This window comes from Zosterops lateralis, assembly GCF_965231275.1.
Source record: "Zosterops lateralis genome assembly, chromosome: 21".
Taxonomy (NCBI): domain Eukaryota; kingdom Metazoa; phylum Chordata; class Aves; order Passeriformes; family Zosteropidae; genus Zosterops; species Zosterops lateralis.
In genome coordinates this window covers 7,874,920-7,894,508 of record NC_139781.1, presented here as the reverse complement: position 1 = coordinate 7,894,508, position 19,589 = coordinate 7,874,920, and the positions used below count along the sequence as shown (strand labels likewise).

At 39.5% G+C, this 19,589-nt stretch overlaps 1 protein-coding gene across 1 annotated transcript in view; it reads right to left on the bottom strand.

The window, feature by feature from the left end:
* Window positions 1–19,374, bottom strand: part of ABCB7 (ATP binding cassette subfamily B member 7) — a 35,187-nt gene extending 15,813 nt beyond the window's left edge. Inside the window, exons 1-4 of the mRNA XM_083876460.1 lie at window positions 19,194–19,374; window positions 13,513–13,590; window positions 11,911–11,997; window positions 7,020–7,139 (exon numbers count right to left, since the gene is read on the bottom strand). Coding sequence (XP_083732586.1) covers window positions 7,020–7,139; window positions 11,911–11,997; window positions 13,513–13,590; window positions 19,194–19,367 — 459 coding nt within the window. The 5' untranslated portion in view covers window positions 19,368–19,374. The remainder of the gene's footprint in view (window positions 1–7,019; window positions 7,140–11,910; window positions 11,998–13,512; window positions 13,591–19,193) is intronic.
* Between the last annotated feature and the right edge of the window lie 215 nt (window positions 19,375–19,589).

The following is a 19,589-nucleotide window of genomic DNA, read 5'->3' as shown; positions in this document are numbered from 1 at the left end:
CATTTAGTCCTTTAGCACTTAGTGCAGGTGAGTTGGCTCTTTATTGCAAGCACAATGTTAAATCCTGGCTGCTGGGACTGCAGGGTTACTTTGTCTCTCTCACTATCTCCTTTTAAATACAGATTTCTATCCTCAAGAAACTACACTGCAAGGCCCTTGAAGTGAGCATGGCAGGCCCAGGAAATGAGTCAAGCAGCAGCCACTGCACGGCACACACAGTGCTACTGAATTGTGTCATCATTTGGAGCTCTTCGCTCTTTGTGCTGATGTAAAGAAGTTCTGTTACACAGGAAACCATTCACCTGCACTTTGCTAACACTGGGATGGATTAAACCAAAGCTTCTGGGAAGTCAAAGAAAATAAACCAACCCCTTCTTTGTCTCTGTTAATACACCCCTAAAATTTAAATAATGTTTCCCATTTGCAGCATCACCCCAAACATTAACTTGGTATCAGCACAAAAGATTTTCTGTACAGTAAAACATTACGAATTACTGTACAAATATGAGTTTTCAAACAAAAAAGTCACATCCACCACCTATCACCCAGTGTGTCAACGGTGGTGGCCCCTCTAGATGTGAAACCCCAAACAAATGGATATGTAAACACACTAATTTCAGCAGTTTCTTATTTGCACAATTGTAGCACAAGAAAAAATGGAAAAACTCAGAGAAAACGTAAAATTCTTAAGTCTTGTTAAGGCACCATTGTTACATTGCTCACTTACACCAACAAGACAGACAATTTACAGACAAACTTCCTAAAATTAATAGAATTTCTTATTTCAAACTGCTCCTAACTGTTGAGATTTGAAAATACGGACACAACTTTTTTAGCAGTTGAACAAATACGCCCTACAATCTTACAATCATAGCAGATGTTTCAATACTTTACAGCAAGTTGACTTTGCTTAAAGTTGGGCTTTTTTTTTTTTTTCAGTAGTTGGAAAAAAATTTGGGTAGATGACAAATTATTTTACATGAGAAGAAACAAAAAACAGAAACCAGATTGATACAGATATTTCAGCTCTCTCCACCAAATGTTTTGGATACCCACTTAGATCTCAATTGTATTTAGGGACATCTGTCAGAGCTGAAAGCCCAGGGAAAAAACTGTAAATTAACTGGATAAAAGCAGATTTTGAGAGAAAAGAGTGATAAAGTCATTCTTAAGTTCAGCCCCAATTCAAGAGGGAAGACAGACTTCCAGAAGTTCTCAATTATTATCCCAGTATCTAATATTCCTAGTTTTACAAAATACGGCAAATAGTGGAAGGCACAAACTTCATCAAGCAGAGTAATTGGAGTTTTGAAAATATTTTTGTAAACCACACATTTAAAGAAAAAAATGTAGGGTTCCAATTTTTTTTGAATCTATGCTGTTAATTTTTTTACACAGCGTTTTAGGCTGAAAATTTAAATGCAAATGAGGAAGGAATTAATTTTCTCCTCTTCCCCCACACGTACCCTATGAAACACATTATAAAAAACACCTCGGAATTCTCAACACAGCAGAATTTAGGTAACTCCTGACAGGTGATACATGAGATTTGAGTTTGTTAGAGACTGAAAACAGCTAAAAGATCAGGTCCTACTTCAAACATTCCTCTGGAACTTGTCCAGTGCAGGCTGAGAGTCCTTTAGCCACAGCTCCCCTTCTAACAAATGGGAATTATGGAGACCTCAAATCCTTCCCCAGGATAACCAAACAACTCCACTTTGCTTTCAGAGATACTGCAACTCCATTTTGGGGTGGCATTTTGTTCTTAATAAAGATGAATTTACTGCCGTGTGTGTTCCAGTGACAAGCAACATGACAAAGTGCAAGTTTTCCTGGGAGAGACCTCTCAGGAGAAAATAAGAATATTGTCATGCAGATGGTCTTCATTTGCTGCAGATTCTCACGAATCTCTCTGCAGGGATTTTATTCCTCACTAGACTGTGCTACACTACAGGTAGTTTTGAAATAGAACTACAGATATATTTAAAGTCCATTTAAAGAAAAAAAAAATGTATTCTTTGAACTGCTGTTCTCCACTCACAATTAATTTAACTGGTAACAGTCTACAATTTTGCAGAAATGTCTTCTTTTACATCAATATAATTCTTCCCAATAGAGTTTTAAATGAAATTTAAAGCCTGGTCTCAGGTTATAGTTGTTCTGACTCCTGGAGGGTAAAGCTTGAATAAGAAGAAGGCAGCATGGTATTGCATTTCATTAGCAATCAAGACAGTCTGCTTTCCAGTAATTTAAAAAGAAAAAAAGTTAATCTTACAAAGTTTATAGCAAGAGATGAGACGCCATTATTAGAAACAGGCCTTTCCTACTCAATTTGTTAAGTCAATGAGATCACGTTCATAGTAATGGTAACAAAATTTCATCCTTCTGCAGAAATTCACAGTTCTCTCTTTGTATTTGCTGGCACAGAACAAAAAGCTTTAAGCACACCTTGGTAGACCATGAAAATCTACCATGAAAAACAATTGTCTTACACAATATATCTGTACAGGCTTCCCTCCTCTGCCTAATGCCTGAAAGCTTGATAACAATTCCCATTAAAAAAGACTCTTTTAATATGAATTTGTACATTTTTCTATTTCTGGGTTTGAATTAATAGCTTATCCTTGCTTGAATTTATTGGAAAGCAAATACAGCATCCCATGAAATCATCCCAACTCAATTGCCCACATTTAACAGCAGGCTGCCCTAGAATGAATCATGAGTAAATGAGTTTAAACATTTTTTTAATGACTGCACTGTTTTAAGCTGACAGTGCAATATCATCTTTATTCCCCCATGGGACTACACCACTTTTAAGGCAAACAGCCTTATCTTTCATTTTGCTCTTCCCAGCATTTTTTGCTTAATAAAGATGATGAATTCATGACAGGCTGAGCCCCAACAAGATAAAACCGGTCCATGGCGAACTGTTCTTTTGCCAATAATTCAGTGAGAAACGCTGGCACGGAGATGTCTGAATTTATCTCTGGACCAATATAAACACACACACCCAACAGCTCCATTTGTGGAGATACACACAGAAATCTCCATCCCTTGTGGAGGCAAGAAGCTCCAAAATGTGCTCCACATGAGAGAAGAAGCACCTGGCTTTGTGGCTTCTTCAAATTTAATGATGACCTGAACTACACTTTTTCCAGTAGGGAAAAAAACCCAAATCGATTTTAAATATTTTTCACCTGAAACTCCTCAAAAAGCCAATGACTGCTAAAGGTTTATTGCAATTATCTAACTCCATCTGAGCCCCCAGAAAGAGCTCAAACACCGAGATCACAGGAACATGCTCCACTGATCACACAGATATCGTTATCTTCGCGTGCAGGCAGAATTTGCAATTCAACCCTTGTGTCCTGCCTCCTCAGCCAACCATTCCTGTTCTGAAACTTAGGAATTAGCAGTCAGTGGAAATGCAGAGAGTCTGAAAGAATTCTTTGGCTCATGAATAACACATGCCTGGTCTGTGACCAGGAGGCCAAAACCCATTGCAGGCTGACAGAGGTGACAAGTGATTTTGTCATATTCATGTGTTTAATCCAGCTCCCCAGAAGCCTGAGCACTTTCTTCCTTGTGCCACAGAAGGAAAAGGGATGAAACAGAAAAGTAAGGCAGCATTTGCTATACATTCACCAGTAGAGAAGCCAAAAAAAAAGTGGAGAGAACATAGAAAAAGAAAATCCAGATATGCAGAACCTGAGCAGGCTGAGCTGTGTGTCAGAAAACACAGAAAATGCCCTGTCACTCTTCTCACCTGCCTTCCTCTTGTGTCCTTCAGATTGGGCACACACATCTAGATAGGCTATAAATATTTAAGGTGAAAATTTAAAGTGTGTCATAATAATACAACAGATCTTGCAAAGAAGAAAAGACCTCACTAGCCCTGGAGCAGACTCCATCCTGTCATAAAAAGCCATACTAACAGCTCCCTTTGAAGGCTCACAATACCACTGGCAGTTATGTGGAGACAAAAAAGAACCAAAAATCACAATAATTTGTTCAATGACAGGCAACTGGGCCCCACAAAAGGCATCAAGACAGATTGTAACTGCAGGCTCTTCAGTACTGCACACAAACTGCCTTTTGTTTTCAAAGTGTGTTTTACTGAACTGGAAGATTCAAAGAGACAAATTATTTCTCAAGCAGCAGGACAAGGAGAAATGAACTCCAGCTGTTTTGTGGCTAAGTAATCAAATTAAACTGGGGGTGTATTCCTTATATTTTTCTCCCCAGAGTTGAGAATTTCATAACCTACCTGTCCTCTGTGATTCCTTGGAGTTTTCAGAGTAAAACTGAAGCCACTTTACAGCCTCTGTAGTTTAACTGGAAACCTAATGTTGTAAATTCAGAGCTTTAAAACCTGAAAATCTTTTGTCAAACTCAGAGGGAATTGGCCAAAAGGCTTACAGAAGTGTTTCTTTGTGGGGAAGGTGACTTGCAGCAGCCATCATGACCATACAGTTCTCTATGCAAACCCCCTTTAGACAAAATCCACAATAAGAATGTAAATCCTTCAGACACAGAATTCACTTTGTTCCATAGTGAACAAAGAAATCAGGCCAGGACTGCAGTGAGGAGAAAAACATGCTGGTGGCTCCTGTGCTGACACAATTATATAGCAGAAAAACTTTAACAAACAGCTTGTGTGGTCTGTGGAGTGCACTGTAATTAACCTCACAAGGAACCAGAACAAAGGGCTCCCAAATGGGGTAATGAGGAAACCACACACAATTACACATGGTCCAGGAAAGACACAGGTAAACCACTTTGTAGTGCATTTTCTCCAGGACAAAGTGATCTTTTCAGGGCTCAAAGATGTGACAGACCCACTACAGCTCTGGAATAAACTATTGCACATCACTTGTGTCACACTGACACACATACTTAGGATGTGTAAAGTATGAAGCAATTTAAGGAAATGTTCTTCCCAAAAAGTAAAAGAGAGCACAGCTCTTAAGATGAGGGGTAACTCCTTAATTTGCAGTTATCCAACACAGCTTTGTAATGACAGAACAAAACAAAGAACAGTAGCAAAGGACAGCTAGAAGACATCCACAAAATTTTCCTCCCTTGCCAGTTGTAACAGATATTTTTCCATAGAGAGCTTGCTGTGTGTTTTCCCAAAGAAATCTTTGTCTGCCCAAAAAAACATTCTCACAAAACACTTCTGCTTTTAACAAGCATCTCCTAAAGCCTGGGCAAAGCTCAACAGGTTTTCTGCTTTTCTTCTGAGAGTCTGCTCTGGACATCAGGGCTTCTGGGCTGCCTTGTACAAATGTAAAAGTGTAAGAGAACACTTAAGAGATCCAAATACCCAGTTACTTCCCCAAAGAGCAGTTCAATGATTTTCTGATGGGGGCAAACATCTCTCTCTCTCAGTAGAAATATAATAGCTCTTTTTTACACCACATACAGGGCTATTTGTAAGAATCAAGGCATCTTGGTCATCAATTCTGTTTTCTTAACCCCCCAGAAAGCTGCTTGAAATATTAATAAGACTTTTTATAGGCAGGGTACAGTGCTGCCACATGCAGGATTAGAGGCTGGATTCACATTCTCCATCATATTCATATAACACTACAAATTAGGGAATAGGGAAGTGGGGAGGAGAAAAAATTGCCTCAAACATTTAAAAATTGACTTCAGATTATTATTAACATTACTAATAAGAGTCTTTAGAATAATTTTCACATCCACCTGGTAGATCTACATTACAAAACCTTAAGGCATCTGCATTTTGAGCAGAGTTTCCCCCAGAGATTTGAAATGCAGTGGAAAGCATTGCTGTGTGTTTTGCCCAGGCACACAAAAAGAGGGGGGAGCTCAGTTGCACAGCCGAGCCACATTCTGCATGTCATCACCTGCACTATCAGCAGCATCCTGAACTGCAGCACAACCCAAATATCTGCTGGAGACAGTACCCACGAGTACCTGAGAGATAAAAACCTCCTGAGAAAGCACTGTAGACCAGCAATTCCTCTTCAGCTCACAGAAATGAGCACATTTCTCTCCCAAGCACTCCTCTTTTAACACCTACAGAGCTGAAATTTGTCTCTTCTCTCTTTTCAAAACATGGCAATGGTGCTGAGCGCTAATATTAGCTTTATGTTTGGTTAAAATTGCTGTACTTAAAAGCAACCCAGCTGAGCTGTATGTCTCAATGGAATTCACAAAACTTCCTCTCAGTATTTTGCAATCAAATTTTTCTTTTCTTTTTTTAATTTAAAGGAAAAGGAAGCTAACATTTGCTCTTCTGAATTATTTCTACAAGGTTTGCACAGAATTTGAATTATATCCCCTTTTTAATCTGCAGAACACTTTTGCAAGCCAAATTCTTTGAAAGAACAAATAAACACTAATGTTGCTGCAGGTAAGAATAGAGGATCCTTTCACATAATGAAATAAAAGTAAAAGCAATCCTCCATTTCATAATCCAAGACTACATGAAAAATCATTATAATGAAAGCAGGGTTGTTAAATACAAAAGGTTATACAGTTCTCTCATATTAAGACACTAGAGGAGTCCCCAAAACAATTAATTCCTCTGTTATCTCATAGAGAAATACCAACAGAGTGGAGCTCAAATCTCCTTCCTACAGCACAGCAAGACTTGTGAACAGGCACCACCACACTGATCAAGTTCAGGGTTGAGAGTGGGCACAGAGCCTTGGAGAAATCCTGTCTGACAGCACCACACAAGAAGAGAAGAGTCTTTAACTCCCATTTCCTGTCATTTCTGAGGTAAACAATTAACCAGCAATGGAAAATCTTGGGCTAAAATAATGGGATCAAGGGAAACAAAAATTCTGATTGTCATCATTAATTTCCTAAATGTGCACAGGGGCATTACCTGCAGTACACCCTGTTCCAAAACCCAAGCTATTATTTCTCATATATACTCCTGTGAAAAAAACAGACATCTTAAGAGTATAAAACCCCTTAAATCCTAGAAATGAACATCATTCCTTGTAGAGATGAAGAGCAGCTGTGTAAATGCCTGCTGTTACCTTGGCACTGGCCAGGAAGCCCAGGGAGATGGCGACCCTGGCGCGCAGGTCCGGCCGGTCCTTGGGCCACACGTAGGACAGCATGGCCCTGATGATCTTCCTGGCATCCACCTCCTTCAGCTGTGGGGAAGGACAAACAGGTACTGCCTTAAAACAGACCTTGGCAAAGACAACAACTATAAATAACAACAGATTTTATACATTTGGATCACTTCTGTAATTGATATTTTGCCAATATTTACTTCGGTAATTGAGTCTTATTTGATAGGAAAGAGATAGTTGACAATATCTGAGACTACGACTGCCTATGAGCATTTCAAGCTGAAAGTTTTTAGCTTTATACCTATGATATGCCTTTAAAATGTTCCATGTTCTCCAGAGTGCAGGTCTGGCTGGCTGCAATTCAAACATAGAAAGCCACAATTCCCCATCTTGAAACACTTGACAGAACAAACAAACTGACCCTTCTTTTTTACCTCCTCAAGATTGCTGTACAAAATTCAAGGGTTTACTACTCATTTTTTGGGAGATGTTTTAAAATAGCTTAGAAACAACAGGAGATAAATGCAAAAAAATTAACAAATTAACAAAACAGCTAAGGCAAGAAGGAAGCCTGAATGGTCCACAATAAACCTAAACAGTTTGGAGAATATTTCCTGACACTGGACAATGAGGTTTCCACAAGGCAGAAGATGTACACAGGTGCTGCCTTAACTGATTCTATCAATTTTAACTGAATTCTTAAAATAGGTTATTCCCCAAATTTATCTTAAATTTTGCTCTAAGAGAACAATCCATTTAACAAGTCAGCTTGAAAGACATTACTTTTTCTGTTTGGGTTTATTTTAAGTTTTGCTTTGGGATTATTTTTCTGTTGTTGGGTTTGGCTGCTGTATATTTTTAGAGCAATGTAGGTTATTTTCCAGATGGATGGATGTCTATCACTGACACTTCTGATTATCCCACTGAACTCTCAAGCTGAATTATCTGCAGCTTAAACCACATTTCCTAATTGAGAACAAGGGGATGTGCAGCAACATAGAGCACAAGTATCAACAACTCATTTTTCTGTGTTGGCTGCACTGGGGTTAACTTGAAAGACACGAGGGTTATCTAGGACAGAAAGGAGGGCAGCAAGGGCAGCTAATCTCTCCCTTTCAGGCAATATTTTGTAGTGGGGAGGAGGGAGGGAAACAAAATTTACTGCACACCTTTTAAAGATGACTCTGCTGACAGAAGTCAGTAGGAAGGGGGAGTATTATAATAAATCTTACTGTTTGAGGATAAACCAAATTAGAAAATAAATTCTCTGTTAAGGTCTGGGGTGAATAAGCAAGAAAGGAGAGATCTGTTAAAAGGTAAAATTGCTGAGGCAACCAGGGAAGCCAATCCTATAAAAGGGAAGCTTTTAAAAGCACCAGGAAATTCATCTCAGTTTTTTCTAGTCACAGCTTCAAGCAAAACCAAGACATTTTGTCATCGACTGCAAATGTATTGGAACATTACACAGGATAAGCACATTTCAAACTGCTTTTAAAGAATGGATATATGGAAGATTTGTCAGTAAAGAAAGGATGCAAAAGTGCCTCTGTTGTGCCCTACCCACTTAAAAGAAGGAGATATCTGCTGCAGTATATACAAGAATCTTTCCATTTGAGCCAAGGATATGCATAAAAAGCAGTTCAAACACGTGGAAAATATCTTTGATCACCACTTACAGGTTAAAAGGAAGTAAAAAAAAAAATTGGTACCACATTAACACAAAAGATACAAAAGTGCAATCAGAGCAGTTCTAATTATATGTTGCTATTGGCTAGGCAGACTTTGCACAGAAAAGCTATTAAAAGGAACAAAATACACTGGCTGCAAACAAGGAATCTATTTCCTTTTTTCATGGCTCTGAACTGTGACAGAAGTAAATCCATTTAGAAAAAAAGTCAGGAGGCAGCCACTCATTTGCCAAAGGCCTTGCAAAGGAACAAGAAGAAATATCAAAGGATGCAAAATGCACACATATTACATCAAAGTTTACCATGAAATAAATGTTACTGTTGTACAGAAACATGAGTTAAAAATTGTTTAAATATGCAAGTGGCAACATTAAGAATTAAAATGAGCAATCTGTTCAATGGACTCAGGCCCTTTTTTGATTCTCTGAGGTACATAAAAAGGTTAAGAGATGAATTTATTTTACCTCCTTTTAAATGGCAGTAATGTTTCACATTTTCTTTCAAGGTCTATTCCTACAGAAATGCAAGGAATGGAAGGAAAAATATTATAAATCAAATGCAGCAGGGAGCAAAGAATGAAAGCCTTCTCCTCTTTTTGAATGCAGCATGTTTTTAAAACACACTGTGCAATGCTGAAGACTATTTGCAAAAGAATGACCACTGACCAACTTCCTGTCCCTTCTACCCATCCCATCCAGGTTTTGGACTTTTTAAAACACCTAAAGAAGGAGAAAAAAAGAGGAAACCATAATTCCTCTTCACAATCTCCATGGTTATTGAGCACTGCAAGGCACTCACTGGGCTGACCCTGTCACTTGGTGGATAAAGCCTGTGCCAGGATGATGAGCTGTCACAAGTGGGATGCAAGAAAGTGGTAGTTTGACTTGAATTTAAGCTGTCACTGCTGATGAAGAGAGAAAGACACAATTCTGGCTCCCTGTGTGCTCCCTCAGGGAGCTCTATCATCCCTTTTATTGGACCAGCACAAGCTTTTCCCCCTGCATGAGGTTATTCTCCCAACCACCACCAAAAAAATCCCCAAAGCTGGTAAAGACCAGTTCTGATCTCACTACTCAGCACAGCAGCCACTGCTGCAAGTAAAAGTTATTTTGGAATTTAAAAAAATGTAAGCTTCTCTAGTAGTTACATGTGAGATGAAGGTAATGTGCCCTTCACTCTGTGCTCATCCTCAGGATTCAGCTCTGTACCTGCAGAAGCTGCTATAAAAAGGGCAATTTAAAATGTCACTCCCAAAGTCAGAATGAACAGCCTCGTTTGTCAGAAAAAAATCTGGAATAGGGGAAGGTGTAATAGAGCTGACAGGTATCTCACCTGCAGTTCTCCTAAATGTATAATCCTAAGGGGGGAAAAAATGTGGTAAATGGGGTGCCGGTATTTTCACACACTGAATACAAGTGCATGTAAATGTGAGATAAAGGAGCAGCACTTGGGGCAGCAGAGTATTTCCTTCCCTTCAGTTTTGCTGAGAAATTCCTGGCAAACCAAATGTTACCCTGGTTTTTTTCCCCTCTTCACACATTTCACTTTTTCCACAGCTGGTTCTTGCTGCTTTCTCCTGGACAGCTGGTATTTGTTTAATTAGACAACAGCCTTAACTGACCATGCCCTGTATTAACCACCTTACAGCTGTATTTATTGGAATAAAGAATTTAAGAGATTGATTTATACAGGAATAGCTGCAAGTAGTGGCTGAAGGGAGAATGCCAATGGAATTTTACACTGCCAGCAAATTAAAAAAAAATATCATCTGGCATCAAAATCTTTGGATAACATATTGCTAGTGAGTTAAGCAACATCCAATATCCCTTAAGGCTACTTGTGTTGTAGTAAACAGAACCTTCCATTTCCTTTCTGACCAGAGAAAAGCCTGGAATTTAAATATGTGAAACAGAGAAGGAGAATCAGTTTGGTTTGAAGTAAGTTTTGCCCAGGAAATCTCTGGAAAGAGCTTACACCTGTTGCAAGGAGGGTCTTAAAATGAATCTGAAGTTAATGTTACATGCAGAGCCGCTGGTATCACTGACTGGAGATGGCCAATTATTTTGTTTCCCCCTGTGCCTCATGCAGAAAAGATCACAGATGTTTACTAAAACAAGCTTGCAGCACCTCAGGTTATGAAATTTCCCCTTACTATAAAACAAACACCTCTCCTGACTTCTGCCTGTAGCACAAACAGGTCTGGACTCAATGAAGGGACAACTCTCAGATGAAAACTTGAAAGAAAATCCTAAGTTGAACTCTTCAATTTCTTTACAGCTGAGGCTGTAGGAGAGACATCCTCAAACAGTTAAAGTAGCCCTGAAAGACCTGGATTCTCAAACTGAAAATTCAGTTTGTCATCAATTTTTATTCACTAATTTTAGGGAAGATTCCACTGAAGTCTGAAGAAGTTATAACCATTCACAGAGAACGATTCTGCAAATACACCAAGCATCAGAAATAAGTGCCCAGGAAATGAGAAGATGCAAGTTCTGTACCCTCAAGAGCTTTGATTTGGCAATTTTAATCACACAGTTGATACTGTCCTGTTTTAACCAAAAGTTTGCCTCATTTTCTGATTGTAATCAATTGGTCTAATAAAAGATCCTTCTTCTCCTCATACACCATCATCATTACTTTAATGTGCTTCCTGAATAGAAATACAGTCAAAATACACCAGATGTATTACCATTAATTCCAAGTAAAAATACACACAGTTTAATTGCTTTTCTCCCCTCCCATTTCAAGTGTGATTTTACCAGCTGATGCAATAAGCCACAAGCTGATGTCTGCTATCCTGTCTGCCAAGTCACAGGGAAGTATCAGTCACAAACAAGAGCAACAAACCAGTGAATGATGAGAAAACATATTTTCCATCCAAAGAACCTAATCCAAGCCAACTTCAAGGGAGTGTGTAACAGTAAAATGGCATTTTTTAATAAAATAAATAAAGCCCTTCAACACCATTATCACAAACAGTTGGTGATTTAAGAGCTAGCAAGTCTACACTGACAATTTAACAGTTATCACCTATTTATATATCCACCAAGAGAATTTTGGACAAAATGTTGCTTGAGGTCTTCAGTTTTTAGGTTTAGTTATTTTGGGGAAGCTGGTAACATTTTTTATTTTAAAAGAAGTAATAATTGAGCAAGTTTTACCCCTTCCTTTGGATCTGTGTGAAGGCCTCCACCAGCATGGCCATGCCAACACATCCTCTTCTCTATCAGTTGCCACCTGGGCAGGATCTGTGTGAAAATGAAAAGTCAATTTGCAAGAACCTCAGGAAACAGGCACACAAAAGCCAGCAGAAAGAACTACTGGCCTGTTTTGCATCCCTCATCATCAAACAGTTTAAATTTGTCCTAATAAAAGATCTTACCTCCCCTAAAAACCTTGCCTTGCTTAAGAAAATAATAATAAAAAAGAGATATAATAATCCTAGCAGCAAAGAGCATGTTCCAAGCAGCCAGGAGGGAAAGATAACAGATCCTTAAATAATGAAAATGACCTGAAGAACACAGAAAAAACCTTGAGGTTTTGGAGGATAACCATACTCAGGCACATTAATAAGTAAAGTGGAACACATTTAAGCAACACTCTTTCCATGTGTGTAAGAGTAACTTTACTTGAGGGCAAAATAAACAGATAAATCTGCTCCACACTTGTCTTTTCCTCCCAGGATGGGAATGGGCACAAGTCCCCCCATTCCTGCTGCAATCCATGTAGAGGGGCAGTTGGGAAAAGAACCTGCTTGGTAAAAACAAATGCTCACTTCTCTTAGCATGTAGCCAAGATTCCCTGGAGAAAATGTCTGAATTTATTTATTTATGCATGCAGATGTACTAAAAAATAACTACTCACTACCAACCAGGCATTTTTCCAAGTTCAAAGTGCCTGCCACAGACAATGGACGTGTTAAAGCTTTTCCAAAAAGAATTTGCTTTTTGTTTCAAAGATTTGCTAGGTGTTGACAATTTCCAGGTTCAAGTTATGTAAAAGCTCATTAGCAATCTTATTTTAAGTATGTTGATTGATAGCAGACCACAGGGTTTCCCAGATCAAAATGTCACTTTTAACATTTTAAAGAAAAACATTATTAAAAAAAACAATCTAAGTAGGTGTCATACTTTGAAGTCACAATGACCCTCAAAAGATTTCAGCTACTTAAGTCACTTATGAGTGGTTATTATTTTTATAATTAAAAACAAAAAAGAAAAGCAAGACAAATACATTTCTCAGCTCCAGTCAAACAAGTGTGTTACTCAGAAATGTGTAATAATTCTGCCATGAACAGGAAAAAAATGCATTTTCCCTGTGTTTACACTGGTTTTAAGGCAAGCAGATCTCACAGGAGTAAGAGTTTGACATCCTGGCACTCAGTTATGAGAATATTCTACAATTTAAGCAGAATTTTGAAGGAATAGAGCCCTACATATTGAAGAAAAACCAGAGTTTCCCACCTGGCTGCTCCTTATCTGGGTATTTTCTGTGCTTAATAAATGAATCTAAACATCACCACACAAACCCCACACTTCTAAGAACTCTTTTTTGAAGTTAATGTGTTATCATTAGTTTGCAGATATTCAAAAAGACTTCAGAAATGTAAGTTGCCATTTAACTTCAGGAGTGTAAATAGTGAAATTAAAAGAAATTAAAGTAACAGCAGTTGAGACTGAAAGGTGCTCCAAGGGCTTAAGTTTCTCTTAAGTTTCTCTCTTCCAACTTGACCTGCAAGTTGAAGAAGAACAATTTATACTCACCTCTGAATGCTCCAGTAATGGCCTTGAATAATTCCCTCCCAGACTGTGCCATGATCTTTGCCTGCAGAATGGTGGAATCTACAGAAAACAGGAGAAAAAAAAAAAAGTAAAAAAAAGGAAGAAAAAAGATAGAGAAGTGAAAACAGAGTCATGCAGAACATGCACTTCATATTCAGAGAATATTCATCCAGTTTATGTAAACAAGCATAACATGAAAAGAAGGCAGATGGCTTTGTTTTTTAACAAGTGACCACAGAAAAAGAAAATTGGTGGGGAGCAGCTGTAAAATAAATTACATTCACACATCAGAAATGCTCAGTGACAATGAACTGAATTTCCCTGAATCCCCACTCTCATCAGACTTTGTTTCTTCTGTACAACAAAAGACCAGTTCTCCCTTTCCTCTCATTTTAATTTTCTCCCAGGTTGTCTTCTGAATTCTTTCAAATAATCTTTTGTCCTGTTTTTCATTAAGAAACGTTATTTTTATGCTTATGGCTTCTGCCATTCCCAATTCCTCTCAGCTCAGCTTGTCTCCAGAAGGCAAATCAAAGCTCCAGCTTTTCCCTGGGAACACTGGGACTGTGAGAAAGTGGAGCAGGGCTGGCAGCAGGTTTTAGGTTATCAGGACACAAAATATGGAAAATTCACAGATCCTTCAATGCACCTTAACCTGTAACACACAGATGGAACCAACTGTACCACGCTCTACGTGTTACCTTGCAAAGCAATCCGTGTTTTGATATTTTAAAGGATCAAAATAGTTTAAAAGGACCATTTATTCTCCTCAGAGGGACTGGCTGGCAGGGCTTCCCCGTGGTAAAACACAGGGATCTCTCCTGGTCAGCACTGATGGTGCCACAGCAGCTCTGACACTCAATGTTCAGGTTTTCACTGCTCTGTTCCAGTATTAACCACACACATAAATATTAAACATACATAGAACAATCACACCAAGAGCAAAAGAGCCAAAGAGCTGCTCACCAGCCCATCCATGGCAAAGGACAAACAGAAAAAAACCAACCAAACAAAAAACCCCACAAAACACAACAAAAACCAAACCAAAAAACCAAACCAAACCAAAAACAAAACAAAACAAAACAAAACAAAACAAAAAAAAAAAAAAAAAAAAAAAAAGAAAACAAAACAACCAACAAAAAAACCCCTAAACCAAACCAAACAAAAAAAAAAAAAATCAAAACAAAACACCCCCCAAAAAGAAACCCCCTCAATTATAAAAAAGGGTAATTTTTACCTTGACAAACAGCACCACTATCATATATTTTATACCTTGCCTTAAACATCCTTTTCTTTCCAAGACACGTATCTCAAGTAATAATTTCATGAGTCATTTCAAAGAAAATTAAAACCATTTCTCCACAAGTCATCACACGGGCCTGCTATTCCAAACATTTCTATTATATGACATTACATACAGAGAAAGAGTGAACATCATAACTATAAATTTTGCATTTAGTAGAACTAACTGGTCTAAGTGAACCATCCTGATATTTCCAAGACTTGGGTTAAACAAAGCAGTTGCATTTCTAAAGCAGTTCCTTATTGATGCACTCAGAGCTTTGTCTCAGCACAGAGGATTCCAACTAAAGCAAGACACTTTCCATAGGAATGATGACAGTGTCATAAACAGAAAATATAATGGAATATTTATGATGCTTCAGCAGTATTGGAAAGTAGCTAATTACTGTTTTCTAGGGTGTACCCACAGGACATCGTAAAAATGTTTTATTAAAAATTTATCTCCTTTGACCTCAAAGTTCTCAGAGTTCATGTCTGACTGAAATATGAAGCAAACAACACCACAGCAACAACTTCTACTGAAACACCAGCAGATTTGCTCTCAATTACTGCATTACACATTGACTGAAACTATGAACTGTCATGGGGTTAAGACAGCAAAAACATTAAAGGTTTTGCACAAGATACACAGAAAAACTTGTTCTTATTTTCAGCCTTGAGCCTGGACGACTGGAGTATTCAATCCTCTCTCAAGCTCCTGCAAAAAAACAAATCCGGGCAAAGAAACAAAGAGTTAAATTTCCTTCACTTGGTAATTCCTCTGACCAAACTGCCCAAAGGAGAGGGGCTGAAGCTTTCCCTGCCACTCTCCACATCCTGCAGGAAGATTCAGAACTCCACTTTCCCCCACCTGTACTCCCAAGAGCTTTAAGACTACAAAAAAAAAGCCACACTTAAATCTAATCACAACACAAAAAAGAAGCAGGTTATTGCTTTAAAGAACCAGGAGCAAGTCCTGCTTATTTCAGAATTTAAGAAATAATGCAAGGAGCTCAAATTCTGGCATTTCCTATCTCCTGAACGCCTGACTCTGCACCATTATGTTCTTTTAATGTATTTTTGGATATGATTCTATAAACTCTAAAGGATGAAGCAGATGTCTAGTACTGATTGCACATAAAAGTCATGTTGTTAAAGTGTCATGACTGTGGGTAGTAGTTTAAATACTACAAATGCAAACAAACAACAGGGATTAAACACATTTGTGCAAGGTCAAACCCACACTTAGAAGCTTCTCTCTGGAATATGATACGTTGTGTTCCAGACATGGTGGGGATTTTTTTTTTTTAACTGTAGCAGAAAAGAGAACTGAAGGTGGGATTCAAGTTCCTCTGCAGCATTTAAGTGCCACAGTTAATCCTGCCGAGTTTACAAGGCAAGGAAAGAAATGATGAATGGAAAGAGTGGAGGAAAATGAGAGAAAAAGGTGAAAATAGTCTGGTATAAAGACAGGCTAAACTGTCACCAGTATGAACAAAATAAACTGAACTGGAGCTACATTTAACAGTGGCCAATGTGCTCTGGACATTTGATGGATGTGGACTAAAAAGAAGAGATTTAAAAGCTGTTCCAGTGTCACCCTCTGCCATGGGCAGGGACACTTTCCATGACACCAGACTGCTCCAAGCCCATCCAAAGGGATTTTTGAAAACTGAGGGAATTTCAAACAGTCCCTTCCAAAGCAGTGAGGATTGCTGACTGCCAGAGACCGTCCAACTGCACCCTCAGAGTCCAGAGAAGAGAATTTATCAATGCACACAAACCCATGAAATGTCTGGACAATAAACATCAGTGCCATTTTACAAAACAGACCAAGCTTCAGGTGAAAATAAATAAAAACCTGAGGTAAAATAGAAATAAATGTAACAAAAATACCTGTAACTTCTCTTGCAACCCTTTCCAGAGCAAGGGATATTATTAAGTTATGCAGAAGAACGAGCTCTTTATCACTGGCAGCTGGAAGGGTGAGATAATGGAAGGAAAGTCTCTATTTTGTACCGTTACAGTTACAATAATTTACACGGCCCTGCTTTCTACAACTGCCAAAGTTCTCTCTCAAAGAAACTCCTCAGTGTATTCCTTTGCTTAGAAAGATTCCTGGCAAAATAATTATCCTTAGTTAAGGGCTGTTAGACCCTTCCAGTCAAAAGCTCTTTTCTTTCCATTTAACTAATTTAACTAATTTTTAGATTAATTTCATTTCCCTATTTACAATGAATAGACTTTGCCATTGCTTTTATTTTAGATACAGGCAAACTTCTACCAAAAAAACCAAAACAAAGCAAAAAACAAACCCACAAGTTTTCCTAGGAAAAAAAAAAAAAAATCCAACAACAATTGTTCAGTTACTCATGAAAGTTTATCATGCCAACGTGCCAGTTCTCCCCTCAGCAGAGATCCAAAATTCCAAACACAAGTTTGGACACGATGAAGCCCTGCCTGCTCCAACCACAGGAGGGTGAACTGCAGGAGTTGTGGTTATGGAAATACATACTGATCTCAACAGCAAAAAAAATAAGCAGGTTATTGCTGATCCCAGTTCCACAATATTTATGAAATTTGGTTTTCCCCTCCATAAATTCAGCTTTTTTCCTCTCCAGGATACAAATGTTACATGCCTCAGAGTTCAGAAAAGTAAGATTCTAATCAAAACTAATGAAAAATGTAAGTGTGAGGGGTAAAAAAGATTTGAATCTGTAATACAACAGCACCCAAACAACTCTAATGTATTTGACTCTCATGGTACTAAGTGCCATAGAAAATACATATACTGTTTTATAACACAACTAGGCTTAAAATTAATTGTAAGCTTAAAAAAAAATTTACAATGGACATGAAACTATGAAGAGAGGAGATCAAGACATGAATGGAAAGCAGAGTAGAAAGACCAAAAAGAATGGTTACAACTTTGCTCTTACCATCATTTTACCAGAGCTTCTTCCTTCCTTCAATCCCATTTTTGCTCAGGATTTAAGCTGTGGCTGTACTGCTCACAGGCACAACTCTCTGCTGCCACAAACCTCTGTGATTTGTGTAGTTACATCAATTAAGGCAGAACTGGGGCTCTGGAATTCACATCAATTGGGGTTTTACCCCAGATTTAATGTTTGAAAAACCATGTCCTAAAATTTTGAAAGGCGTTATAATCATAAAGTCCAGAACATTGAATTTTGAGCCTCCTGTTAGAAGTTTTGTTTAATAAAATAAATGCTCGTGCATTTCATGAATTCTAATTTTCAGCCAAACAGAGCTCAATGCAAAAGTAAAAATTCATTACCAGACCATAAAAAAATGCATTAATTGACCACTTTCTAACACAGAAATGCCAAAGAGATGAACATATATATATATATCCCACAGATGTAGTATCAGCTTTCTAGTTCAGCAAATCCACATTTAGTGACATGTGGCAATTAAAACTGATCAGCAGGGACTGGCATTTCTCACAGGAAAATAAAGTCATTCAAAAGGAGAGCAGGAATAGAATTAATACTCCTATTCATCACCATGATAGCATTGCTGTTTGTTCCCTAACAGCTGAAATTCCTCTCCAGGAACACCAGACAATACTGAGCATTCAGGTACAGTTTAATGGATGCAAATACACGGGTAAAATATTTGATCTCAGCCTCTTGCACAAGTTCCAACACTAAAACCTCCAAAATTTACCCTTTCAGTCCTGCTCTGTCTCATCTTAGTGACATAAAGTTGATTCTGTGGTCCCTGACAGAATTCTGCCTGTCAGGAAAAACTAATCAAGGCGGGTGACAAAGGAGTTACTCATAAACGGCAGTAATGTGAGGGGATAAAAAAGTTTATTATCCAAGAGAATTACAAGCTGAGAGTTTATGAAAGTTCATTCCCTCAAGTCTTTGGGATATGCCTCCTTAAGCCACTTTGAAAAGTACACTCAAAGCTGGGCTTAGTTTGAGATAAAGTACTCAATACTTTACTTCTAATAAATAATAATTCACTAGGACATATTACAGCCTTCCACAGCTAACAGAAAACATTCCAACTCCAACTCTCTTCCTGCACATAACGGCAGAATCCGCTGTCAGCACAAGTTACTCACTACACACGCATCCTGCATCCGTTCAAAGACACTGAAGGGGTTTATGCTCATCCCCAAAGAGGCTTCACGACACCCCTGCGGGCGAGTGTCCCCGAATGTCCCCGAGTGTCCCCGCGGGTCCAAGCCCCGGGGAGTCCCCGGTCCCTCCCGCGTCCCCCGATACCGGCAAGGCAAGGACGAACCGGGCGGTGCTGGCAGAGCCGGCGGAACAGCGCCCACCGCCCGCCCCTCAGCCCTCTCAGTCCCCGGTGCCCCCTCGCCCGCCCGCCCCGGCGCCCCCACACACCTGTGCGCCCCCCGGGGCGGCTCGGAAGCGTCGCCGCCAGTTCCCCACCGTCCCCCCGGAGAAGCAAGCGAGGGCGGCGGCGGGCGGCGGGCGCAGCAGGGCCAGGGCGAGCAGCAGCCGCCGCTTGCGGGAGGCTGCGGCCGCCAGGCCCCGCGGTGCCCCCAGCACCGCCATCTTGCCAGGGCCGCGGCGCGGGGGATTGTGGGACGGCGGCGGACCCGGGGAGGGGCGGGGAGGGGCGGGGAGGGTCCGGCCGCCCTGAGGGGAAGGTGGCGCCTGGCGCCATGGCGGAAACCCGGTGTGGGTGCGCTCCGAGTCACCATGGCGGGACCCCCACAGGGGCTGCCCTTAGACCTGTCGTGGCGGACAGAGAGAGGCTGCCCTGTGCCTCCCCGT